This window comes from Eptesicus fuscus, chromosome 6, assembly GCF_027574615.1.
Source record: "Eptesicus fuscus isolate TK198812 chromosome 6, DD_ASM_mEF_20220401, whole genome shotgun sequence".
NCBI classification, from domain to species: Eukaryota; Metazoa; Chordata; class Mammalia; order Chiroptera; family Vespertilionidae; genus Eptesicus; species Eptesicus fuscus.
The window spans coordinates 72,850,224-72,870,366 of NC_072478.1; the positions used below are offsets into that span (position 1 = coordinate 72,850,224).

A 20,143-nucleotide genomic window follows, 5' to 3' on the forward strand; every position below is an offset into this window, starting at 1 on the left:
TTTCACGAATAAACAAAAATTAGAGAGAAAACTTTTTTTCACATCAACAAGGATTGTCATGTTTGAAGAATCTAAAGTTATGTAGAATGTGAGTTATCACATTTTACTTTAGTATGATTCCGCACACCTACTTTTAATTTTTAAATCTGATTTAATTATGATTTTTGACAACCGGTTATTGAATGAGGTAGTCCACATTGCCTGGATATTTGCTGTATCTGGTTTCTAGTCCACAAGTAATTAAGTACAACATATCAGTTATGTTTTTTTCTTTATGTTTAATAGGAGTGCTATGAACATTGAGAATATATTTCTTTTAGTGGTACATAGTTCTTAAGAAAAGTCTTGATTTTTACATTGCCATTTGCAATATTTTTAGCAGCTTGCTACAATATCATTTTAATAAAAATAAAGTGTACTCGGTGATGATAGAGAAAATATTGTTAAAGACCTCTTGGGGCAGGAAAAGGCTCAGTCATAAAGTCACGTGCTTATTCATTTTCAGCTGCATCATTCTGACTCATTACTTTCATGAATAACTATAATATTGCTACACAGTCCATTGTACTGAGCAGAACTTGCCTTGAACTTCACATGGAGGTTGAGTAAAGCGCTTGTATTTGTGTTTTGAAGTACTCTCTCAGCTCAGGTCTCTTAGCCTTTAGTGTTGGCGTCAGCAAGCCATTTTGAACTGAGAACATGTCAGAATGGATGTGAATGGCTTTTACCTAAAAACCAAAGGCAGAATACATCTTTATCAGGAATATAACACAACATTTATAGCATACATGGCAAAAGTAAACAGGCACATGGGAATAGCTATATCAATAAAAAACACTATGCCTTTTTAAAACGCAAAACTATGTTAATAACATGTCAGCCTATTTGACATGTCTGAAAGCTGCCTTCTTTTCTTTCTTACTCCTTCATTTAGCCAGTCAACAGAAATGAATTGGTTGCTTACTCTGAGCCAGGCATTGAGGACACAAAGAGTAACCATGGGTGCCCCTGCCCTCAGGGAGTGCAGTCACACCCAGTACAGCAGACACACTGGGCAGTCATGGGTCGATCTCCTTTATTCCTTCCTTGAATATGAGCCATGCCCACAGCTGTAGCAGCTACCTTGTGACCATTAGGTGATGAGCCAACACACTAAGAATGGAGAGTAGGAAGACAGGCAGAGCCTAGGTCTTTGAGGACCTGTACCTACCTTGGATGGCCTATCTTTGGGCTTCTTATGTGAGAGAAAAAAACACACAGAAATGCATCCTATGTGTGCAACCTAAGACACTGTCGGGTTTTCTGTTAGAGTTGAATGTATTTCTGATAGAGCACCCAACCCAGGCTTGGGCAGGATTCATTGAAAAAAGATGCCGAGTTGAACTCTGAAGGATAAATAGGCTTTAGCCAGATGAAGATAGCAAAGGGTAGGGGGAGTGGTTGCTGCCATATGGTCTGAGTAGAAGGAGGGTGCTCTAGGCCAGTGGTCGGCATACCGCGGCTCGCGAGCCACATGCGGTTCTTTGGCCCCTTGATGTGGCTCTTCCACAAAATACCACGGCCTGGGCGAGTCTATTTTGAAGAAGTGGCGTTAGAAGAAGTTTAAGTTTAAAAAATTTGGCTCTCAAAAGAAATTTCAATCGTACTGTTGATATTGGGCTCTGTTGACTAATGAGTTTGCCGACCACTGGGCTAGGCAGAGAAAGCATGTGCCAAAACACACTTGGGACATGGCAAGTGTAGGCTGAAGCACATACTAGTAGTGCAAATGAAGGAGAGAGAGAGGGCTGGAGAGGTAGACCGAATTATAAAGGACTAATATGCCAAGGTAGGGAGTTTGGAAATAATACTCTAAATAATTTTTAAGCTAAACAGCGAGAGACAGAACCAGAATGGCTCTTTCGATTGATTAACCTGCTACGAATGGATTGAAGTGAGGTAAAAGTTGAAGTTGGAAGACCAGCCAAGAAGCAAGATTGCTGGTGATTTGGGCCACGAGTTTGCTGTGGAGACAGAAATAGATTTCAGGGGTAGAAAGGACAGGTCTTAGAATTGGTTGGGTAAGTGGTAAAGAAGAAGAGATGATGATGGTTCTAGGTTTCTGCTTGGGCAGAAAAACTGGAGGAGCAGAAAGATTCTTTGGAGGTGGGAGATCAAGTATTCATGTAAAGTTGAAATGCTTCTGAGACACCAAGTAGTCTTTGGACACTGGCCATGTAAGTATTAGCATGAAGGACAGAACTGCAGCCTAGACTTGAGACAGGGAGGAGTGAGTGAAGAAGAAAGGAACTGGAATGTGGGTTACAAAAGCCAGGAAAACAAGAGAGAGAGGTCACTGCTTCAGGTGCTACTGTCCTGTAAGAACTGTTAATAAAATCAATGGGCACAATTAGGAAATGTTACTTCAAAAATCAATGTATACACCACCTTATCCCCATTAGGATGGCCATCATAAAAAAACGGAGAATAAAAAGTGTAGGTGAAGAGACAGAGAAATTGGAACCCTTGTGCATTGTTAGTGGAAATGTAAAATGGCGCAGCCACTATGGAAGCCAGTATGGCAGTTCCTCAAATTTTTAAAAATAGAATTACCTTATGACCCAAGTAATTCCACTTCTGTGTATTTCCCAGGAGTGGAATTGAAAGCAGGGTTTCCAAAAGACAATTGTATGGCCATGTTCACAGCAGCATTATTCACAACTAGTAGCCCTGCGCACAAATCCGTGTGCCGGTAGCTCACCAGTAGCTCGCTGCCACCCTCCAGTAGCTCTCTGCCTGCTGCCCCGCCCTCCTGTAGCTCCCCCCGCCTCCCTCTACCCCACTTCCCCTCATAGCTTGCTGCCCTGCCCCCTCCTGTAGCTCTTTGCTGCCCGCTTGTAGCTCGCTGCCCCACCCTCCTGCTGATCCATGATCAGGTCATTACACGTTCGGTTGTTACACTTCACGGAGTAACGGCCATTTGCATGTTACATCTTCATTATATAGGATAGCTAAATAGTGGAAGCAACCCAAATGTCCATCAGTGGATGAATGGATAAGCAAAATGTGGAACATTATTCACCTTAAAAAGGAAGGAAATTCTGACATATGTTACAACACAGATGAACCTTAAGAACATTATGCTAAGTGAAATAAGCAAGTGGCAAAAAGACAAATACAAATATATGAAGTACTTAGAGTAATCAAAGTCATAGAGACAGAAAGTAAAATAGTGGTTGCCAGGAGCTGGGAGGGGGGGTGGAATTGGGAGTTATTGCTTAATGACACTATAGAGTTTCAGTTTTACAAGATGAAAAGAATTACTGAGATGGATGGTGGTGATGTTTGTACAATATTACAAGTGTGCCTAACACCACTCAACTGTATACATAAAAACAGCTAAGATGATAAATTTTTTATGTGTATTTTACCATAAAAAGAGGAAAAGAATCAATGTATGCAAATAGTTGAAAAAATTCAATATGTCACCGATAGTTTTCAAAATCTCTGATGCTAACAGCTTAGTGCCCTGGCAGGCAGGTATTTTGAGATGGCAAAGAATTCTTTGCTGAGAAAACTCTCCCTTACATTCACTGATTTTTCAGATAAAAAACTCAATATATGTCCTGGCGAATGTTGCTCAGTGGTTAGAGTGTCAGCCCACGCACCGAAAGGTCATGGGTTTGATTCCCGGTCAAGGGCACATACCTGCGTTGCAGGTTTGATCTCCGGCTCTGGTTGGGGTTCATGGGGGAGGCAACCAATCAATGTGTCTCTCACATTGATGTTTCTCTCTCTCTCTCTTTCTCTCTCTCTCCTTCCCCCTTCATCCCTCCCTTCTTTCTCTAAAAAAGCAATGGAAAAAATATACTTGTTTGAGGATTAAAAAAAAAAGTACTATACATTTAAATATTGTATTGGAATAAAATATCTGAAAAGTGTCAATTTATGCTAACTCATTAAAGCACAGGACTTTTCATAATTTATAATGAAATACTTATAACATACAATATTGCTTATAGATAATGAACACAGAGTGAATAATTTAGGACAGAGAATAGAGTAGAAAAATATTTAAATTAAATAGGAAAATGCTAAATTCCTTTCTAATTTAAAGGCACTTTCATTAGGTAAGTATTCATTTCAATGATAGGAAATACAATAAAATATTTTTCATAAGAGCTTCCCAGTCAGAATTTGAAAAATCTATTAAGTGTAGAAGTTTACTTTGTGTTACCTATCCAAACTAATAAAGCATATAAAAGTCAAGAAAAATGGTTAAACCAGAGTTAAGTATGCTCAAATACTTCCCCAAGTACCTACATTAAAAAATCATTGATTATAGTTATTTTAAATGCTTCCTACCTACTCATTAAAATATATCTTACAAAGATCTCCATAAAGTAATAATGGTTGGCTTAGTTCCAGGAACTGTTTCTGGAAATTAAAGTACATTAATATTTTATCTAATTCAAAGTTTAATTCCTATCAATCCTGCCCAGTAATTCTGAACTCTTAAAAGTTTTTATTGAATGATTTAAGCCTTGGACTTGGATACCTATCTGTGTGTATGTAAATTTTTTGTGTGTTAAGCCTTAATTGATCATTCATATTTTCGGGAAAGGGGACAGAACAGGCTGACGATGGAATATGGGTTAACTCAATTTCTGTTGAACTCTGTAACAACAGTGGACCCTCCTCTGGCATGCGGCCTGGTGTTTGCTCTCCTGTGGTCAGCTGAGGGCACACACTGGCTGTGGTGGGGAGGATGCCACAGACCAACAAAGAGGTGATAGACTTGGCAATAAAACTCGGGCCTCTCAGGTGCCACATGACTTCTCTGTATTTGACGTTACCATGGTGAAGGCAGATTAGTAGAGCAGTAACTCTGCTTAAGGCTTATGGAAAGTCAAGAACATGTCTCCTCTCAATGAAAGCTCTAACTTGCACACTGGTTAACACTGGAAACATAGCCAAAGGTACCTTTTTAGCATAAGCTTAAGAGTTGGTAGTCTTTTCCAGGAAGAGGATTCTAGATGTCACGATTCCCCACATGCCCTGGGGTAGGTCATACATCCCAAACCCAGAAGGGGGCGTGCAAGGCCTTAGGAGTCACAGGAACTAATCCCTTTAGTAATCCTGTCCCAGTCCTCCTGCAGCCCCAGTGCCCTCAGAGCCAGCCCTTGAGGCCAGCACATGGGCCGGACCAGAGAGGCCTCCGACCACCAGTCTGTGACTCCTGCTCGATCTGGTCAACAGCTGCCTTATGGAAGGGCAATAAAGTCAGTTCTACCAAATTTAGAAATTTAAATAATTATTATGCCAGAACTGACCTTTCATTCAGAAATATAAATATAACTTGCTGAGTATCTCAGATTCTGTAATTTTTATTTTTATAATTTTATGAAGATTTATTCATCCAGGTCTTATTTGCCCTAAAACATGTTGTTAGATGAGAGTAATGCAATGTTTCTCAAGTTAGGTTAATGTAAAGATCTATTTTAAAAAAACAACAACTATTCTCAGACCCTATAACTGTGTTTAGATTCCCTTAGTTTGAAACTTAAAAAAAAAAAATAGTCTTAAACTGTGGAAATGTTTTTTAATTGCAAGTAATTGCTCCAAGAGTTTTATATTTAAAACTGGTTTTAAAAATGTTTTTACATTATCATCAAAATGAGCATATAAAATTTAAAAATCTCATAAGCCTTGCAGATCCCTAATACTACACTGGGCTAGTACTGATACTGCCTGGGAGCATGCCAATCACCACCTTTTATGTGGCAAATAAGTACCGGGCATGCCCAAAGGAGTGACAGGCTAAGGGACCACTCGATTTTTTAAAATTGAATTTATTGGGGTGACATTAGTTAGTAAAGTTATATAGGTTCCAGGTGTACCCTATTGGAGAAGCAAAGTTTTATGAAAAACAATTATGTTAATTACATACTAGGAAACATTAAAAATCAGTATATTAATATTTTTCTGCTTGATAAATTTTTCTTTTTGGATTTCTAACTAAAGAGGGTGTATAAATGGTATATGTAAGTAGGACCAAGTATGCTTATGAACTCAGTTACAGTAAGAACCCCAACCTAGCAAAGACAAAAGGTCTTAGAGGACTACTGTGTCCTCGCCTAATATATTCTTTGTTTCTTCCTCTTGGTAGAGGGCATGCTGGGCTAATAGATCATTGGCCCAAGGAGCACAGTTTTTCCGATGTCCTAGCAAGAAAGCTTGCCTGTGGTAGTCAAGAAGAGTGTCCCCATAAAAGTAAAAATAACACAGAGCTGTGGTCTGGGCAGTTGCAGGCATCTTGGAGACAGATCATGTACACATGATCCGGTGGTGAAGGCCAGGGTAATATTTCAGCTTTATGGACATTTGTGATTACGAGCACAACGAGCAGTCTCACTCGATATATGACCTATTTTAGTTTGGACGCAGGCTGCTGCAGTCAGGATGGAACAGGCCTTCAGGGGTCTGTTGGTGCTAAGCCTGCCTGCAGGCCACAGCATGGAGGGTGCGGAATCCAGGTCAGGGTCCCTGTGGGCTAGTTCAATTTTCATCACGGTGTGAAGGGCTGAAACAAGTATGGGGAAGGTTACAGTTACCTGTTCAAAAGAATGGAGTCCACTTTCTTTTCCTAACCTCACCATATCTTCCAAAATGGCTTTCTTCAGCTCCTGAATTGAATCATATAGGTAAAATTACAATATCAAAACACATTTCATACCAACACGCTCTCCCTCCCACACCTCCAGCTGGGGCTGACTCTCCCTGGGAGCATGCCAACACCACCTCTCATCTGGCAAGTAAGTACCAGGCATGCCCAAAGGAGTGACAGGCTAAGGGACCACTTGATTTTTTTCTAACTGAATTTATTGGGGTGACGTTGGTTAATACAATTATATAGGTTTCAGGTGTACAATTCTATAATACATCATCTGTATATTGTATTGTGTGCTCAGCACCCCAAGTCAACATGATGCTTTTAAGTGGCCCTCTGGTCAGCCTGGTGAGTCCCAGGGGCCCCGTAACCCCCAGAAGAGCCCAGGGCCTAGTGGAATCAACAGGGCCTGTGGTTGCTGCTGAGGAATGGACCATGTGACTGGAGGGGCTGAGGCTGAGACGGAGCACAGAGATCCTCTTCCAGAGGTCCCTCCATGTACACGAGGTTTCTGTAAGGTGGGAGTGGCTAATGCTCTAAGCAGGAAGAACTGTGTTACTTTTTCAATTCCATGACTGTCTCTCTAAGCCCAGTAGATACATAATCCACCTCACACTTGGAGAGAGCTTGGCCAGGAGGCAGGCCTATGTCACATCTGACACTGCTGTTAAGCAGCTGTGTGGCCGTGGGCAAGCCTCCATCCTCTGTGGACTCCCTTGCACGCTTCAAAACAAGAGGCCTGTACAAGCTTCCTGTGATGTCTTCTGGCTCGAAAATTCAATAGTTTTATCAAACTTTCTAAGAAGAAATGTGAACCTGGTTTAGAATTCCCGCCATGTATAAAGTTAGAAATTTCCCTACGTGTTCGAATTTCGCCAGTCCGCTGTTTTCCTGTTCTCTCATAATGCAGTATCAAAAAAGGTCCAGCAACCTTTTAGGAAACAGCCCCACTGTACAGACCTTATTTACACAGAGCTCTGCGTATGTCCCTTCAATTCCTCTCTTCTGTGCCCAGATGGGCATGACTTCAGGGTCAGGCACAACAATGCCCACTAAAAAGGCCTGCAATCCCACCAAAGAAAAGCAAGTCATGACAAAAGCACTTTATTCCCTAGTCACCATATTTATTTTGATTTTTTTCTAAAAACATTATAACATTTTTGAAATAGATACAAAATTAAAGATACTAGTACAAGGTATACCAATCGCCAAAATAAAACAATCTCCAAAATTGACAAAAGCTTTTTATAATCACAAAAGCCTTTATATTACTTTTAAACATTTATTAAAGTATACTTGACATATAATATTATATTAATGAAAAAAGTTTTTAAAGTGGTCATCTGTAGTCCAACAGTAAAAATAAGTATATGGCTATGTTATGAAACGTTTCCACCAATATAGCACAGATTCTTGACTATTTATTTTCTGATATTTACCTAACTTTGTAAAAAAATTAATAAAGAATAAACCTAAGGAGATTAAGCATCAATAAAGTTAGACCTACATGTACCTTTATTTCTCAAGCTAAACTCAAATGAGTACATCTTTAGGATGGTAAACAAACAACTCTATGAACCAAAATATGTTTCTCAGGCTTTCCTGACATTTTAAAATTGTTTAATTAATATGGCCTTTCATTTCATTAATATGGTTCATTAAATTATTAAAAATAATTTCATAATATTTAATTATAGCAATCCAATTAATGCAAAGACTATATTCATAGTGATCTTTCTGACTTTAAATCTAAATGATGTGGAAAACAGAATAATAATAAATCTTCTCCAAATAATTTAATCCTAAACCACATTAATTAACATATTAGCTTAATATATTAGGCTATATCATCATCAGTGCCATTGTTGCAATATTATACCTATTAATCTGTAAAGTTAATTTGCATATTTCAAAATCAAAACAGTAGAAATTGTGAACTTTACTTCAACTTATTTCAAAATTCCTCTTGGAAATAGGTAGAACATTAGTTAAAAGTAGTGGATACAAGCCCTGGCCAGGTAGCTCAGTTGGTTGCCAGTCAGGGGACATGCAAGAAGCAACCAGTGAGTGCAAGGATGGGTGGAACAACAACTTGTTTCTCTCTCTCTTAAATAAATAAATAAATACATACATACATACATGCAGTGGGTAGAGCCCTAGCCAGTTTTCTCAATGATTAGAGCACTGGCCCCCCAGACTGTTGGGTCTCGGGTTCAATTCCTCTCAAGGGCACATGCCTGGGTTGCAGGCTCCATCCCCAGTAGGGGGTGTGCAGGAGGCAGCTGATCAATGATTCTCTCCCTCTCTCTCCCTTCCTCTCCCTTCCTCTCTGAAACCAATAAAAATATATTTAAAAAGAAAAATATCCTCGGGTGAGTATTAACAACAGCAACAACAAAAAAAGTAATGGGTACAGCACAGGGCATATAGTCAATATTGTAATAACTATGTATGGTGACAGATGGGTACTAGGCTTACTAGGGTAATCACGTTGCAAGTTATGCAAATATCAAATCACTGAGCTGTACACCTGAAACTAATATAATACTGTACGTCAACTCTAATTGAAAAATAAAAAAATTAAAAAAACACACACATGAAGTTAAAAGTAGTGGGAGTGTCCGTTACTATAACTTCAAGCAACTTATCACCTAGTTGCAATTTATCAAACCCTAAATAATTAAGATTTCTTCTTTAACAAGGAATTTTCTCTCATAATCTAATATGTAGATGAATACGGTGTCTGATTAGAAATTAATGTTTACTACTTAATAAAATACCAAATACTTAGGAAATCATTCTGAGCTAACTCTAGGTTATTCAGCAGGCCCAGCACCTGTGGGAGGGCTGGAGCGCAGGGGACTCACCTGTAAACTGTCCCCATGGACATAGGTTTGTGCCACAGGCTCACTCCGGGTATAGATGTTCTCAATCTTCTCAGGCGCAACATACTCTCCCTGAGCAAGTTTAAATATGTGCTTCTTCCGATCAATAATTTTAAGAGTTCCCGCCTGTGGAGTTGGACAAACAGCTTCATAAAAAGATGGCATCCTCTGAGCCTCAACCCATCACTCCGTAGTGCCATAGTCCTTCCCTCCTGTCCTGCCCGACCCTGCAAACTCCACCCAGATCTGCTCCTCTGTGACTTCTCTGCTCTTGACAGCCACCGTGCACACAGATTGATGGCTCAAGCTCTGCCCTGAATGAACTCAGCATTTACCCCCACCAGGGCTTCCCTATCGCCCAGGCCCTTGCTCCAGCTGTCCCTTTTCTCATGGCATCTTCAGATTTTCCCCCTTAAGTCATGCTTAGGACTCTCGCCCCAGCTACGGCCCCAACCCCAAAGAGTGCCTCTCCACCCACAGCACACAGCCCCCAGTGAGTCCCTCCTGACCAGCCGGATGGCCAGGGCCTCTGCAGCGGGCAGGCCACCCTTGGGCAGTGAGTGCCTGTGCTCCTGGTCTCCAGGACCCCCCTTACCTCCCTGCCCCCCCTCAACCTTGTTTGAGTTCCCTAAGTGGGTCTCTCTCCTTTGGCTCAACCTTGAATGTTGCCCATTCCTCACCACCACTGACATGCCCCTTGAGGTTAACCACCTTTTATCTCTTCATTGGCCACTCCCACGTCGGTCTAAGCTGCCAGCCAGACCTGTCACTGAGTGCCAGACCCAGAACTTAACTCTCCTCGGGACTCGTCAGAAACAAGGGTGGTTGCATATGCAACAGGCCCCCAAAGGAAGCTCCTCACTGCCCTCCTCACGCCTGTCCCAGCCCCCAAGCCCTAACACTGGAGATGGCCTTGCCATTTGCCTCTCCTGGGACTTCCGGCAGTCAGGCTCATCCACCCTCGCTCACAAACCTCTCTCCATCAAACCACTTCCTGACCGGCCAGCCCTTTGCACACACTCCGTTCAGGCCCCATCTGTCCGAGCCACCAGAACCAGAGCGATCTCTCCAGAAGAGAAAAACAAGGAGGCCCTGCTTTACTCAAAACCCAGGCTGGACAACACACACTTTCCCTACACTGGCTTCTTTGGTAGTCATGGTACTCTAGGCACTGGGTGTCATCACCTCCATTGCATAGATAAGGAAAGGAGAATCAGAGAGGTTACTTAACTTCTTCAAAGCCACACAGCTAGGAGGTAGGGGAACCAGGATTTTAATCAGGTCTTTCTGGGTCAGAAACATATACCTTTTCCTTGTATCTAATACTATTTCAAAACACTACTTTAAAAAATTTAACTCCCACAGACTGCCTGCCTGTTGTCTTGGGTTTTGAGTTCAAGCAAAACACTAGGTACTTTACATGAATTAATTTACATGCTTCTCACAACACCCTGCAGGGTAGGTGGTTTCATCCAAGTTATGGGGCATCCGTGGCAGAGCCAAGGCTTTGTGAGGCTTTAAGCTTTTTCCAACTTTGAGGATCCGCTTTAAAAAAAATAATATAAAATGAAGTACAGAACCTTGGAAGGGGCCTATGCAAGTGAAGGGACCTGAAGCCTAAGCTTTCTTAGTTGATGGGACAATCTACCCTCCATCAGTGTCCAGCGCGCCGCTGCCTTCTCCCATCTGCCTCTTCCACACCTGTGGGCCCTCAATTAGAACTGATTGCTTCACTCCACTAGTGTCTCTCCACTCAGCACGTGCTATTACTCCTGCCCCGACTGTCCTCCCCAGTCTCTCCTCTCACTCAGGGCATATTCCGAGACTCAGACCCAGCAGGCATGTGTCCTCCTCTGCCTTTCCCCAGGTGAGCGTGGCCCTCGGTTCATGCAACTGCTCTGAGCACTGTCTAGAGATTGGACGCTGTCTAAAGACCTGTCCCTCCCCTGAGCAGAGTCCCTGGCCCAGGGCACACATCAAGGATACATCCTCAACTGCTGCAGGATTGAGCGTTTCTCAAAGGGAAGCACACAGACCCAAGCAGGGGCAAACAGCTCGCCAGCCCTGGAGAGAGCTCAACACCCCTCACATGACCAATAAACGCAGCATCTCAGAACGCCCACCAGAACCTTAGAGAGACTCCTTGGGCGGGCTGCGTCAGGCAAGGGCTCCCGGTTTCAGCAACAGAGCCCTTTTCTGCTCATAGCTTTCATCTAAGCATCTCCTATGTGCCAGGCTTTGTGCTAATTGCTTTGCATGTATAATCTCACTTATTCCTCACAATAATGTGCAGGTAAGCAATGGTGTTATCCCCATTTTATAAATGACAGAATGAGGCACAATAGCTGATTTGGGCTGCAAGTTGGGGGCCACAGCCAAAGAGTTTCCCGTAGCCTCACACTCTTATTCTGCAAGTGAGTCCCAGAGTCCCAGAGAGGGATGAGGCTTTGCTCATGGTCACGAGAGCCACTGCTGTCAGAACCACAGGAACGCAGCCGTTTTCGGGCCCAGCGTCTAGCTTTTCCTCCGGCTCAGGGCCACCTCTCAGCTGGGGCCAGCGTCCGGGCTCCCACCGCTGCCTTTCTCAGGCCTCCCAGCACTATGAACTCCTGCTCCTTGTGCTCCACCTCCCAGACTCCACAGCACTGCAGGTCTTTCTGGAAACCATGAAGGGTAGGCACACTCCAGCTGTGCCCTCCCACAAAGATCCCTATCTCCTGCCTCAGGAGGGTGGAGGAGAAAGCGTTGGGGGCGAGGTACAGACAAACCCCTTAATCCCTGGAGGTGTTCCTGAATGACTAGCTGTCAGGCAGGACATGGAGAAGACCCCTGCCTCAGAGCGCATCAGATTTACACCCACCACCCAAGTGCCTGGAGCTCCAGGCTTCCCAACACACGCACCGGCAGCCACTGCCCGATGTCTCCGGTGTGGAGCCAGCCGTCGCTGTCCAGGGCCTCCTTTGTCTTGTCTGGATCTTTCAAGTAACCTTTGAACACATTTGGTCCTCTCACACATATCTGCAGGGACAAACACCGGTTTCTCTCAGCCCACAGCGTAAGGATTCCTGATGTGAGGCTGTCAGGGGGCAAGTGTAGAAGGCTGTACGCTATCCCCCAGGAAATCCACTGTGCCGACGGCAGTGATGACAACAGAGGACAGCGACAGCCACCAGCTGTCGGAGCTGTATCCTGCTTTCGCTCAAGCAGCATCCTCTCCATCTTTCCTCTCTGCCCTGGCCACCCCAGGCCTCCCTCCACCATCGCTTCTTCCTTGGGAACCCCCTGGCCTTCGGCAGGTTCTGCTTTGTGACACTGGATGGGGTCACATCAGATGCTGATGGCTGGCTGATTCCACCAGAGAGGCTCAGCCCCTGCCTCACCAGGCAGCCACTCAGCTTCTACCCACTCGCATGGGATGAATGAATGAGTATCTACCCCACCTGGCCTGTCTGCAAATGGCTGTCTCTGCTGGGACAGATCCACAGCAGCAGGCCATGCCACTTAGGGAGAAAATCAGATTTTTTTTTTAAAGTTTGAAAATTACAAATCTTGAGTTAGACCTGCCCTGCCGTAGCCTTGTTTTATAAACAGAAGAGGGAGGAAATACTGAATTCAGTTGAGTCAAATTAAGCAGTCATTTAAAGTGACTTTACACAGAGGGTAAAAGAAAAATAATTCCATTTTTTTCCTTCACTCATTACATGCAGCCTCCACAGGCACGAATGGCTAAATGCTGAAGTTTACCTCTCCCTCTCCTTTGCTGGTCCAGTAGTTCAGTTCCATGACGTCGATGAGCTTGATGTGATTGCAGGGCAGAGGCGCCCCCACGTGCCCTAGAACACCAGAGCAATGTGGCCTTGGTCAGTGCCCAGGTCCATTTCAGCACTGAAGATGCTCCATGCCATGTAAACCCCCCAAGTGGTCCAAGTAGGGAATTATGGACGAAAAGCAAAGCACATTTAGACAGGCATGTGTCATAGGCAAGCGCTGACAATAAAACAAAGTTCTGGAGAAAGGAGAGGCCAGCCTTTGCGGGCCTTTGTTTTACATCTGAGTGTTAAAGAGCTGGACAGGCACACCAGCCTGGCACCGACCTGCAGGGTCTGTGGGGCTCGCACCCACACCAACCACACGGCCAGGGTTTTTTTACAATCGTGCCCCTATTGAGAGACGTTCCCCTTTGTCAGATCACAAGGCTTGGTTTGGGGTTCATAAAATAAGGTCATCGTTGCTTTTCCTCCAGTCACCAGACTGTTGACCAATGTGCCCAGGAATCATCTAGAAATCTTGTTAAACTGCAGATTCCGATTCGGTGGGTCTGGGATGAACCCTGAGATTCTGCGTGTCATACAGGCACGCGGGGGATGATGCTTCGGGTCCCCACACTACACTGAGTAACAGAGGAACGGAAACCAGGGCGAGGTAACTCGACCCTAAAAAACAGCTTCTAATTTTCTTGATCTTATACATTCCAGCCACAAAATTACACTGCTGTCATTTTCTAGTAATTTGTGTGTGTGGTTGTTACAGAATTCACTTTAATAAGGTGCTGGCCAAGGTCCTGAAGGGACAGTGAGCGACAGAGCCATGGAGATAAAAAGTGAGGTGGTGACACTTTGTTTTCTCTTTTAAAGGAGAGGTTGAAAAATCTTCCACGATTCGTACAAAGACATCTGTCTTCTCATACTCAATAGCCTTTGCAAGTTTTTATGGTAAGGATGAATAAAAAAGGCAAAACTCAAAAGTCTCACGTAGGAAAATGTAGAGAATGACAGAGAGGGAAGTAAGTATCCAAAAGGAAGGGCATACGTGAGAGTGATGGGCAAATATGATGACAACAATAAGAAAAAAGTTAGTGAACCAGGACCCCAGAAGACAGTCCTTGTAGATTTTTCCCGTGGTAGAAAGATCAAAGAATGTATACACCAAAGGCTTTATTCAGCTAGAATTTAAAAGATAAAACTCAGGGAAAAAATGCTTCTGTACTCGACTTGGCCAAATCGGATTTTGATTTAGACTCCACCTATCATGTTTCTGCTGACTACCTCAAGGTGCCCTAAAAACAGGATTTCATTACTGGGCATATTTCTTGTGCATGCACATCATCCCAAGTTTTTCTAGTTTGCAGTTGAGCAAACTAAAGCATGAGAGTGGAAGCACAGAGGAAGTTGGTGGCCTAAAGGATTCTTTTGCTGGATGGCTTTTAGTCTTCCAGCATCTGGTCGAAATTTGTGATGGACAATACAGGGACTACCTGCTGCTTCCTCCTTACCCTGAAAGATGAGTCTCTTCAGAATGAGGCAGTGGATGGGATCTGCTCCTTCCTGAGGCTGCCACTGCCTTCTAGACACTAATGTCATAGAAGACTGTAGTTCCCAAGGGCCTTGGAAATGGCCCTTTAAGAAATAGTGCTCTGGCCATTAGGAAGTTGCCTCCCCAATTCATAATTGTAATCTTTCAATAAGGGCATGATTGTAAAAAATCCTGATTGTAATCATATCCAATTCATAGCCTGCTTCCTTCATTCTATGCCCAGCCAGTGTGGCTCAGTGGTAGAGCATCGACCTATGAACCAGGAGATCATGGTTCAATTCCAGATCAGGGCACATGCCCGGGCTGTGGGCGCGATCCCCAGTAGAGGGCGTGCAGGAGGCAGCCAATCAGTGATTCTCATCACTGATGTTCCTATCTCTCTCTCCCTCTCCCTTCCTCTCTGAAATCACTAAAAATAAATTAAAAATAAAATAAAATAAAACCACTACAAGTGCCTGGCTGATGTGGGTTCAGTTGTTGAGCATAGACCTATGAACCAGGAGGTCACAGCTTGATTCCTGGTGAATCCCCAATCGGGGGTGTGCAGGAGGCAGCCGATTAATGATTCTCTCTTATCATTGATGTTTCTATCTGTCCCTCTCTGAAATCAATAAAAATATATTTTAAAAAAATAAAAAATGATTATAAGCAAGCCTGTGTGGTATTCAGAATCTATGAAATCTAGTATACTGACATAATCATTTTTCCTGAGCTATGTTTTGGGATCTATCACTTCTTTATTTTTTAAAATACAACTTCTATTTATTTATAAAAGAAATGGAAAAATGCAAAGTAAGAAAATACAAAAATATGTAACAAAGAGAACAACATACCCATAATGGTACAACCTAGACATAACCACCATTCGTGTCTTTCTTCTATTTCTGCTTTTTTCTGATGTGCCCTTGTAAATTTACTTTCCATGAGAAAATTTTGTAGCTGTTTTAACTCAGCAGTGCCTGGTGAACCATCCCCCACATCTCCTGTCCATCCTACCTGAGGTCCAGTCCCCGGGTGTGGTGAAGGTACATCCAGCAGTGCACTCAGTTTGGCCGTAACCTTCATAAACCTTCAAGCAAAACATGGAAACCACACTGTAGGCACACAGCCGCTTGCAGCCGGCTGGCTGCCCGCCTCAGCCAACTAAGCTCCCACCCTGACACCTGCTGCTCCATGCTGGGCGTGGTGGGAGGGAGGTGCTCTAGAGGCAGGTAAATCCAGGTGAAGCTGAACACAGATAACAGGTGTGGCTACTTGGCTTGGAAGAAGTGCTACTTTTACCACACTTAGTTGATAAGCTTAAGTGGTTTGGGGTAAAGATTTCTGACCTATTTTCAGCTACTGACTCTATTTTTTATTTGGATAATATGTATTAAAGGCAAGTACTTTAAAATCTACTGTATGGTTTATTTTGTCTCTGTAAGACATTCTCCTCCAGAGCCTCGTGTGTTTGCAGGAATAAACCACGTGGGAGAGTCTGCTCTTAGAAGTAAGTGATCAGGCCATGTTGGGGTAGAAGAGGCCAGTGGCTTTGAAAGTATAAAAAGTGAAGCATGCACATCGATGAAATAGATGTGCCTACTTTACTTAAATCTCTTCAGTCACAGCCATGTTACTATACCCAGCATATGTAAAAACTTAATAAATTTTAATCAAATGGGTCAATGAAGGAATGGAATTTTTAGCGATGACAAAACCTATTGAATCAAATGACAAAACACAAATGGACTTTCAGCATCCCCTCCCCTGTGCTCCTTTTCTGGGTTGGGCGATATTTTACAGGCTGAAGAATGCAGAGATGCTGTTACAGGCGTGCTACAGATTCCCCAGCACGCTGCTGCTCCACATACAGTCTATCAGCCCCCTTTTCCCAGACTGGATGCACCTGGGCTTTCCAGTATGTCAAAAGGTCATACTGGCTTTCAGTGGCACTGGGATGTTTTCATCCTCAGAGGAATTGAGTTTCTATCCCACTAAAATCTTGCCTCTAGGGTCTTTCCCTGTCCTTACACACATCTTATTGCCCCCCGGGAAGGCCACATGAAGGTAATACCTGGCACCCCAAAGCTGCCCGAAGGAATCCCAGGACTGTTGGTGACGCGGGGGCTGCTCCAGTCACAATCATCCGCACACACCCACCGAGGCTGGCCTGTGGGCGAGAAGAATCTGCCAAAGTTTGTGCCTCAGCCAAGGTCAACATTCAATAATTGGACCCTACTTGTACCCTAGGGTAGGGATCAGAGAGAAGGCCTCAACATGAGCTGAGGAAGTCTGTTCTTCAAAATGAACAACCCAATCAGCTGTACAATATGGCCAACTCTATTATGTATTTTGAGATAAGTGCCATTAATCTATGTGGCATTCTATAATTTTGGTTCTACTTTCCTTAAAATACACAGCTATTCCCTTACTCTCCTATCATTTGCCACCATCCAAAAACAATTACTTAGGACAATTCCTTTCCACTTCCACATTAACGGCCTAGCCTTTTTTCATTTATAAATCAATACTGCTCTATTTACTATTCAATGGACAAAGAGGTCTTTAAATATGTTTATGGAAGTTGAGCCAAGAGAGTTTAAATATTAATTTTCATAGCTAAAAATATAGTAAGGAAAACTGAGCAATGATACTAATTAACTACACATTCCTTGGATAATGCAGGACTTGGAAACTTTAGTGGGGATCCAGAGATGAGCAATTCATGATCAGCTGATTTGGGAGAAGCTAAAGGGACAGGACAGAGGAAAAGCAAAGGAAGATTCTTAGGCTTAGCCAAATGGCTCAGTGATTGGGTGTTGACCTATGAACCAGGAGGTCACAGTTCAATTCCAGGTCAGGGCACATACTCAGGTTGCAGGCTCAATCCCCAGTGTGGGGCATGCAAGAGGCAGCCAATCAATGATTCTCTCTTATCATTGATGTTTCTATCTATTTCTCCCGCTCTGAAATTAATAAAATATATTTTTTTAAAAGGAAGATTCTTGGCTATCCAAGAACCTAATGCTGCTGGAAAGCCACCATGGCCAGAGCTACAAAAAGGACCAAGAGAACCTTCAGGCCCCAGGAGCTCTTTGGTGGGCCTGACCACCAAGGCAAAGCTGCCCCAATACCTATGGAAGTCAAGGGACCTACTTTCTAGGAGTCCTTCCTGCTGTTTGCCTTTTGACCAATACAACACATCTCCAAATAACAAAACTGAGTCCTTTAAGATTTCAACAGTAGCTTAAGCTTTGATTTCATGACCAAATGAGTTATTATTTTACTAGAGGCCCGGTGCACAAAATTCATGCACGGGGGTGGGGGGGTGTGTGTCCCTCAGCCCAGCCTGCACCTTCTCCAATCCAGGACCCCTTGAGGGATGTCCAACTGCCCGTTTAGGCCTGATCCTGGCAGTCGGACATCCCTCTCACAATCCAGGACTGCTGGCTCCCAACTGCTTGCCTGCCTGCCTTCCTGATTGCCCCTAACCGTTTCTGCCTGCCAGCCTGATCACCCCCTAACCACTCCCCTGCCAGCCTGATTGATGCCTAACTGCTCCCCTGCCAGCCTGTTTGCCCCTAACTGCCCTCCCCTGCAGGCCTGGTCACCCCTAACTGCCCTCCCCTACAGGCCTGGTCACCCCCAACTGCTCTCCCCTACAGGCCTGGGTCCCCACCAACTGCCCTTCCCTGCAGGCCCGGTTGCCCCCAACTTTCCTCCTCTGCCAGCCTGGTCACCCCCAACTGCCCTCCCCTGGTGGCCATCTTGTGGCAGCCATATTGTGTCCACATGGGGGCAGCCATCTTTGACCACAGGGGGCAGCCATCTTGTGTGTTGGAGTGATGGGTCAATTTGCATATTACTCTTTTATTAGATAGGAGATAGAGGCCTGGTGCACGGGTGGGGGCCAGCTGATTTGCCCTGAAGGGTGTCCCAGATCAGGGTGGGGGTTCCCTTGGGGCGTGGGGTCTGTGGTGGTTTGCAGGCTGGCCACGCCCCCCGGCGACCCAAGTGGAGGCCCTGGTATCTGGGATTTATTTATCCTCTATAATTGAAACTTTGTAGCCTAGAGCAGAGCCAAGCCTCCTGCTTGCTCTGTGGCTGCAGCCATTTTTGTTGGAATTTATTTATCTTCTATAATTGAAACTTTGTAGCCTTGAGCGGAGGCCAAGGCATGCCAGGGCTGCGGAAGCTTGGCTTCCTCCATCGCCGGGGGCAACTCAAGCCTCCTGCTCTCTCCAGCTCCGAGGCTGCCACCATTTTTGTTGGGATTTATTTATCTTCTATAATTGAAACTTTGTAGCCTTGAGTGGAGTTCAGGGCTGGCCAGGGTGTGTGGAAAGCTTGGCTTCCTCCATTGCCGGGGAAATCCAAGCCTCCTGCTTGCTCCATGGCCACAGCCATCTTGGTTGGGTTAATTTGCATACTTGCTCCTGATTGGCTGGTGGCCAGGGCTTGTGGGTGTAGCAGAGGTATGGTCAATTTGCATATTACCCTTTTATTAGATAGGATAAGATTATAGGCCACTGGGATGAACTTCTCTAATTCTTCTGTAAAGTCACCCATTAGACACTTGCGTGTCTAGAATCACTTGTTCATTCTCTTACCTGAATCTTATTAAAGAAGAGTTCATCCCAGATACTATCATTCCTGATGATTCCACTCCGGACTTCAGCCTGTTTACGCTTTGCTGCAAACTCCAGGAGCCAGCGCTTCAGTGGTGTGTTTGCCTGGCTGAAGATCTGAGGAGCACAAGTTGGAAACAGCTGCTGGGCCTGTCCCACCTCTAGACACCCCCTCCAGGAAGAAGGTCCAGACTAGCCAACAGAGAAGCCACACTCCACTGGGCCCCTATAAGAGGTCACTGAATGTATGATATCCAGCCCAAGGTCAATGCTACCGAGGTGTGAGCATATTGCGGGGCTAGTAATTCCTGAAAATAGGAAGGAAACAGGTGAGGGTCAGGGAATACAAGAGAACAGGCCATGTCCAGGACCTGGAGGTAGAAGCTTGGAAAGCCTGCCTAGGGCTTCAGACCCCCATAGGCATATATCTACCCCTCAGCCTGGCCAGAGACTCCATGTGGGCTCACCTTGTCGTACATCCGGTTCAGCAGTCGTGGGACCACAGGGAAGATGGTGGGGCGTAGAGCCTTCATGTCATCCGAGAGGAGACGGATGTCTCCCTGGAAGAAGCCGACGCGCCCTCCGTGGCAGTAGACAACAGACTGGAAGGGGAGGACAGGAAGGGAGGAGTCCCTCAGGGCGGGCACTCCTGGCTGCACTACAGAGCCATCCACAGTTCTGCCCTACAT

General features: G+C 44.4%; 1 protein-coding gene across 2 annotated transcripts in view; it reads right to left on the reverse strand.

Moving 5' to 3' along the window:
- Window positions 1–253: 253 nt before the first annotated feature.
- ACSL6 (acyl-CoA synthetase long chain family member 6) overlaps window positions 254–20,143 on the reverse strand; it is a 52,490-nt gene continuing 32,600 nt past the window's right edge. Inside the window, exons 13-22 of one of the 2 annotated variants that reach the window (XM_054717802.1) lie at window positions 19,922–20,056; window positions 19,437–19,571; window positions 16,901–16,996; window positions 15,844–15,916; window positions 13,279–13,367; window positions 12,436–12,552; window positions 9,517–9,660; window positions 7,610–7,711; window positions 6,594–6,665; window positions 254–728 (exon numbers count right to left, since the gene is read on the reverse strand). In XM_054717802.1, coding sequence (XP_054573777.1) covers window positions 591–728; window positions 6,594–6,665; window positions 7,610–7,711; window positions 9,517–9,660; window positions 12,436–12,552; window positions 13,279–13,367; window positions 15,844–15,916; window positions 16,901–16,996; window positions 19,437–19,571; window positions 19,922–20,056 — 1,101 coding nt within the window. In that variant the 3' untranslated portion in view covers window positions 254–590. The remainder of the gene's footprint in view (window positions 729–6,593; window positions 6,666–7,609; window positions 7,712–9,516; window positions 9,661–12,435; window positions 12,553–13,278; window positions 13,368–15,843; window positions 15,917–16,900; window positions 16,997–19,436; window positions 19,572–19,921; window positions 20,057–20,143) is intronic. The other variant, XM_054717801.1, reaches the window with a different exon arrangement.